Source organism: Carcharodon carcharias, chromosome 20, assembly GCF_017639515.1.
Source record: "Carcharodon carcharias isolate sCarCar2 chromosome 20, sCarCar2.pri, whole genome shotgun sequence".
NCBI lineage: Eukaryota > Metazoa > Chordata > Chondrichthyes > Lamniformes > Lamnidae > Carcharodon > Carcharodon carcharias.
The window spans coordinates 7,589,644-7,596,373 of record NC_054486.1 but is presented as its reverse complement, the minus strand read 5'-3'; the positions used below and the strand labels follow the sequence as shown (position 1 = coordinate 7,596,373).

The window sequence follows — 6,730 nt, the reverse complement described above, 5'->3', positions numbered from 1 at the left end:
AGCAAATCTGACTGCATCTGTGGAGAGTTGGAGAGATTCTCCACAGATGTTGTCAGACCTGCTGAGTTTTTCCAGCAATTTTTGTTTTTGTTTCAGATTTCCAGCATCTGCAGTATTTTTCTTTTATCTTAGTGGGGCAAAGAAGGTACCTGGAGCAGCAAATGTGTAGTCAGTAACCAATCCTTCTCCTTCAGCTACCATGCCCTAAGAGGGCATTGGTGACCATGGACCTCCATTGGATTGGTCCGTGATTATGCTTGGAAAAGTACTGCAGTTGTTTGCCATTTCCTTTTGCAGTATCTGACCAGGAAACTCTCCAGCTCTTTACTACCTGCCACCTGGCACATATTTACAGGCCGAATACCAACTTGTTTGGCCACAACATGAATGCACCTTCCTTGACCATCAAGACCTGGAGTGAGACTTGGACACAGGGCTCCTGGCCCAGAGGTAGGAACACCACCCAATGCACCACTAGACCTTCCTGTTTAACCAATAGCACCTCAAATTAATGAATTAAACAACAGCAGTCCAAATTGGCCATTAAATAATTCATATTTTCTAGCACGTCTGACAAGCTGCAGTTTCGCTGATACCTTGGTGTTCATTTTTGGAGTCAGTTACAATCCGTGCATGTGGATTTTAAGAGTGGGGTGTGTTTTTGAAGGGTACTGTAAGGGTTAATTCTAGTGTTATTATAGAGTTAATTACCAATGTCATTATTTATAGGGTTATATCACAGAGACATTTCTTGACAGTCACATGTAACAATAGGATGAAATGTAATATGACTATTCTATTGCTCAGCAGCAAATGATCATTTCCCACATTGATTTGCCTCTTGTTTTTTTGTTTGGCCAAACAGAAATTGATGTTGGACCTCCCCTTTAAATATGATAGTCGGCCGCATCAATGCCACATCGGCTTTTCCTCGGGTTTTCAGCCGCTCTCAGGATCCCCTCGCCCGGGGGATTTCGCGGCTGCTCCTCCCGCTCAGGGAGTTGCCGGCGGGGTTCCCGGAGCCGCCGCCAAAATCCCGGGAGTTTTTTTTTCCGTTCAGGCGCCGCGAGGGCAGCAAAGTCCCTGGGTCCTGGCAGCGAGGACCCGGTCAGCGGGATAGAGAGAAAGAGAGACTGTGATAGAGAGAAAGTGGGATAGAGAGGCTGGGAGAGAGAGAGAGAGAGAGTAGGATAGAGGTAGAGAGGGATAGAGAGATAGAGAGAGATAGAGAGGGATAGAGAGAGATAGAGATAGAGAGAGATAGAGAGAGGGATAGAGAGAGAGAGGGAGAGGGAAAGAGAGAGAGGGATAGAGAGAGAGAGAGAGAGGGATAGAGAGAGATAGAGAGAGAGAGAGGGATAGAGAGAGATAGAGAGAGAGATAGAGAGAGATAGAGAGAGGGATAGAGAGAGATAGAGGGAGAGGGAAAGAGAGAGAGGGATAGAGAGAGAGAGAGAGAGGGATAGAGAGAGAGAGAGGGATAGAGAGAGAGAGGGAGAGGGAGGGAGAGGGAGGGATAGAGAGCGAGGGAGGGAGGGATAGAGAGAGAGAGAGAGAGGGATAGAGAGAGAGAGAGGGATAGAGAGAGAGAGAGAGATAGATAGAGAGAGAGAGGGATAGAGAGAGAGAGAGGGATAGAGAGAGAGAGAGGGATAGAGAGAGATAGAGAGAGGGATAGAGAGAGAGAGGGATAGAGAGAGAGAGGGATAGAGAGAGATAGAGAGAGAGATAGAGAGAGAGATAGAGAGAGAGATAGAGAGAGATAGAGAGAGGGATAGAGAGAGGGATAGAGAGAGGGATAGAGAGAGATAGAGAGAGGGATAGAGAGAGATAGAGAGAGGGATAGAGAGAGAGAGAGAGGGATAGAGAGAGAGGGATAGAGAGAGGGATAGAGAGAGGGATAGAGAGAGAGAGGGATAGAGAGAGAGAGAGATAGAGAGAGGGATAGAGAGAGAGAGAGAGATAGAGAGAGGGATAGAGAGAGAGAGAGAGAGAGAGAGGGATAGAGAGAGAGAGAGATAGGGATAGAGAGAGAGAGAGATAGAGAGAGATAGAGAGAGGGATAGAGAGAGGGATAGAGAGAGGGATAGAGAGAGGGATAGAGAGAGATAGAGAGAGGGATAGAGAGGGATAGAGAGAGAGAGAGAGGGATAGAGAGAGAGGGATAGAGAGAGGGATAGAGAGAGAGAGGGATAGAGAGAGAGAGAGATAGAGAGAGGGATAGAGAGAGAGAGAGATAGAGAGAGGGATAGAGAGAGAGAGAGAGAGAGAGGGATAGAGAGAGAGAGAGATAGGGATAGAGAGAGAGAGGGATAGAGAGAGAGAGAGAGATAGGGATAGAGAGAGAGAGGGAGAGAGAGAGAGGGATAGAGAGAGGGATAGAGAGAGAGAGGGATAGGGATAGAGAGAGAGAGGGATAGAGAGAGAGAGGGATAGAGAGAGAGAGAGAGGGATAGAGAGAGGGAGAGATAGGGATAGAGAGAGAGAGGGATAGAGAGAGAGAGAGAGGGATAGAGAGAGGGATAGAGAGAGAGAGGGATAGAGAGAGAGAGGGATAGAGAGAGAGAGGGATAGAGAGAGAGAGAGGGATAGAGAGAGAGAGAGAGGGATAGAGAGAGAGAGGGATAGAGAGAGGGAGAGAGAGAGAGAGGGAGAGGGATAGAGAGAGAGAGAGAGAGGGATAGAGAGAGAGAGAGAGAGGGATAGAGAGAGAGAGAGAGGGATAGAGAGAGAGGGATAGAGAGAGAGAGGGATAGAGAGAGAGAGGGATAGAGAGAGAGAGGGATAGAGAGAGGGATAGAGAGAGAGAGAGAGAGGGATAGAGAGAGAGAGAGAGAGGGATAGAGAGAGAGAGAGATAGGGATAGAGAGAGAGAGGGATAGAGAGAGAGAGAGATAGGGATAGAGAGAGAGAGGGAGAGAGAGAGAGGGATAGAGAGAGGGATAGAGAGAGAGAGGGATAGGGATAGAGAGAGAGAGGGATAGGGATAGAGAGAGAGAGGGATAGAGAGAGAGAGAGAGGGATAGAGAGAGAGAGAGAGGGATAGAGAGAGAGAGATAGGGATAGAGAGAGAGAGGGATAGAGAGAGAGAGAGAGGGATAGAGAGAGGGATAGAGAGAGAGAGGGATAGAGAGAGAGAGGGATAGAGAGAGAGAGGGATAGAGAGAGAGAGAGAGGGATAGAGAGAGAGAGAGAGGGATAGAGAGAGAGAGGGATAGAGAGAGAGAGGGATAGAGAGAGGGAGAGAGGGAGAGAGAGAGAGAGGGAGAGAGAGAGAGAGAGGGAGAGAGAGAGAGAGGGAGAGAGAGAGAGAGGGATAGAGAGAGAGAGAGGGATAGAGAGAGAGGGATAGAGAGAGAGATAGAGAGTGGAATAGAGATAGCAAAAGAGAAGATAGGGAAAGGGAGGGAGAGAGAGACTGGGGGTAGAGAGTGAGGGAGACTGGGCTAGACTGAGGGACTGGGACTCAGACAGCCAGGGACAGAGTGTGAGAGACCACTGCATCAAGCAGTCCAGCAGTGCTGGAACCCCATCAGTGACCTTAACCCTGCACGATTCACTTCCTCTGCACAAAATGAAAGTAGTTGCTTTAATCAGGTAAATTAACATGTCCACAACAGAACTGGCTCTTTGCAACATCTCTCCTGTGTGAAATTAACTGTTTGGTACATCAGAAAACTACCTGCTTTAACCATTGCCAGATCTGGCTGGCTGAATTGCATCAAGCACTATTGGGCTCAACTGTTCAACCACTCACTCCAGGAGATCATCCTGGAATGCAAAGATAAGACTCCATAACTACTCCTTACCTTTACTATGCCTCTCCACTGTCCATCCACTTTCTCCAAATGTGAGGAGCTTATGGACTTTTTGCTCAGAAGGTTGAGACCATTTGTTCTGCATTCCTGCCCCTTCTCTAAACCCAAACCAGCATTTAAAAAAAAATTCTCTCCCATCTTCCTTCATGGCCTCTTGAAGCTCGTCTTGTTCATGAGAGCTCTGTCTTGCTCCTTTGATCCCTTTCCCATGGAAGTGCTGTTCATTCAACTTCCCCTCAGAGCCTTCATGTGGACTGATTATTGTAATCAGTTCCCTCTCCTCAGGCACTGTCTACCCCCTTTCAGAACTGTTGCAATCACATCTGTCGATCAAACCCACCCTCAGTCCTTGCAAACTACCATTCCATTTCCCAGGTTCCTCTTCCGGGTGTTATTTCTTCCCCAGTCCCTGAACACCTTTCCCACACCTTCATGTTTGAATCTCTAAAAAGGCTTCCCCTGACACAGTACTGAAATGGTCACTAGTTAAAGTTAAAAATGACATCCTCTGTAGTGGATTATTCCTTCCTGTCCATCTTAACCTGTTGGTGTTTTTCATGTAATTGACCATAACGTCATCTTCCAACTCCTTCCTGCCCATCTCAGTGGAATACCCTCTTTTGGTTCCACACTTGTCCAACCACAGCCAGAATATCTAGCAATGGGTTCCCTTCCCAGACCTGTACCGCTACCTCGAGCCCTCCAAGGATCTGTTCTTGTTCCACCCTCTTCTTCCTCATCGACATGCTGTCCCTGAGTGACATCAGTAGACACAGGATCAGCTCCCGATTGCCGAAAGCACTCAACTCTCTCCAACCCTCTGGAGACTCAGTTGTCAGACTGCATACATCTAATTGTCAATGAGTTTCAATTTCTCCCAGTCAAACATCGGGAAGTCATTGCCCCATGCCACAAACTCTGTTCCCTTGGCACTAATTCCATCCCCTTTTCCAACAACTGTCTCAGGTTGAACTAAATTGTTTGTAACCCTTTTTGACCCTTAGATGAGTACTATGTAACATCATCTCTGCCTATGCTTCAGCCCATCTGCTCCTGAAACCTTCCTCAATCAATCCGTTCTGAACTCTTCATCCGTGCCTTTAGAATCTTCAGATGACAATTCCAATCCTCCTGTGCCTGCCCTTCTAAGCTCCATCCTCCATAAGCATGGCCTTGCTATGCTGATGCTGTACCAAACGTTCTACTCACCAATCACCCCTGTGCTTGCTGACCAGTGCTGGCTCTCAGTCCCCCCTCCTGTTCAAATTTAAAACTCATCCTGATGCTCAAATCCTCCAATGAACTTGCCCCTTCCTATTTCCCTGGCCTTCTCCAGCCCTACAATCCCCTGAGAACCTTTTGTTCCTCCAACTCTGTCCTTTTATGTAACCCACACATTACTTCGCCCCATTGGCTAATGATTTTGCTGTCCAGACTTCTGGACCTCCCTTAAGAATCTATTTCAAACTCATCTCTTTTAATCACTCCTCCTAATGTCTACTTCTTTGGTTTGGCGTTGATTTTTGTCATTCACGTTACACTTCTCTAAAGCACCTTGAAACTTTCTCAATTGTTTAAAGGCGATGTATAAATTTAAGTTGTTGCTACCGACATTTGTATCTGCTTATTAAAATTTAACAAGGAACTGAGCTGACGTCCTGAACATTTCTGCAAATGAGCTGAAATACTTTAAATTTGAATGTGTAGTGATGATGGTAATAGAGTGGCTTACGGGCTTTTCTTAGTGTCATGAAAATAATTGATTTAAATTTTTTTTGCAGTGGTGGAAAGGACAGCTGTTACAATATGATGCAGTGTGTGACAGCAGGCCATGAAGTTGTGGCATTAGCTAACTTAAGGCCCGCTAATCACAAAGGTAAGCCTTTTCCATTAATTGAGGTGGGTATTCAGCCTTTTTTCAACGTTGCTTGCCCTTTTCCAGCCTGTAAAAGGAGGTAGATATATACGACACAACTTCATATGTGCTGTTCGCCAAGTAAACAGACCGGGAGAAGCACTAATCCATTGCCAGGCCTGTTATAATTTCCTTTATGGATGGAGCTAAAATATGTAGACAGTGCAGGTGGTGTGCATTGCTCACAAGGACAGTTGCTGCACTTGAAGGAGAATTATCCAGCCCTGATGTTCAGACATCCCAAGACGATGCTCCCCAGCACTGCCACAGCCTGGAACTCACTTTCTGCCAACGCCGCACTGATCACCCAGACTTTCGGATCCTTCCAGGCTACTTCCACACTTCATTACTGCCAACCCAAATTTGAGCACCCCTTCCCAATTTTCCGACATCTCAGTCCAAACAATTCAATTTACTCCACACAACGTTCAAGAAGAGGCCGAATGAACTGCACGCAGTAAAGGCAATGGGCCCCCGGCAACATTTCATCTGACAACAACGCTGAAGACCTGTTCTCCAGAACTAGCTGTGTGTCTAGCCAAACTATTCCACTGCAGCTATGGTCCTGGCACTTAACAATATGTAAAATTGTTCCAGTCAGTCTTATCCACAAAAAGCAGCACAAATCTAGCATGGCCAATTACTGTTCTGTCAGACTACTTTTAGTCACAAGTAAAGTTATAGGAGGAGTGATCAATGTATCAAACAGCACTTCCTCAACAATAACCTCATTGCTGCTTATTTTGGATTCTGCCAGGACCACTTGGCTTCATCGAAACCTTGGTCCAAACATAGATACAAACTGAATTCCAGAGTTGAGGTGAAAGTGAGTACCCTTGACATCAAGCCAGCATTTTATTGAGTGTGTCACCAAGGAGTCCTAGCAAAATTGAAGTCAGTGCAGATCAAGGGAGCACGCTTCACCGGCTGGATTCATACCTAGCACAAAGTAAGATTCTTGTGGTTGTTGGAGTTGAATCATCTTAGCCCCAGGATA

General features: G+C 46.5%; 1 protein-coding gene across 2 annotated transcripts in view; it reads left to right on the top strand.

Moving 5' to 3' along the window:
* Window positions 1-3,373: 3,373 nt before the first annotated feature.
* dph6 (diphthamine biosynthesis 6) overlaps window positions 3,374-6,730 on the top strand; it is a 230,290-nt gene continuing 226,933 nt past the window's right edge. For both annotated transcript variants that reach the window (XM_041215295.1, XM_041215296.1), the window contains exons 1-2: window positions 3,374-3,597; window positions 5,600-5,694. In XM_041215295.1, coding sequence (XP_041071229.1) covers window positions 3,575-3,597; window positions 5,600-5,694 — 118 coding nt within the window. In that variant the 5' untranslated portion in view covers window positions 3,374-3,574. The remainder of the gene's footprint in view (window positions 3,598-5,599; window positions 5,695-6,730) is intronic.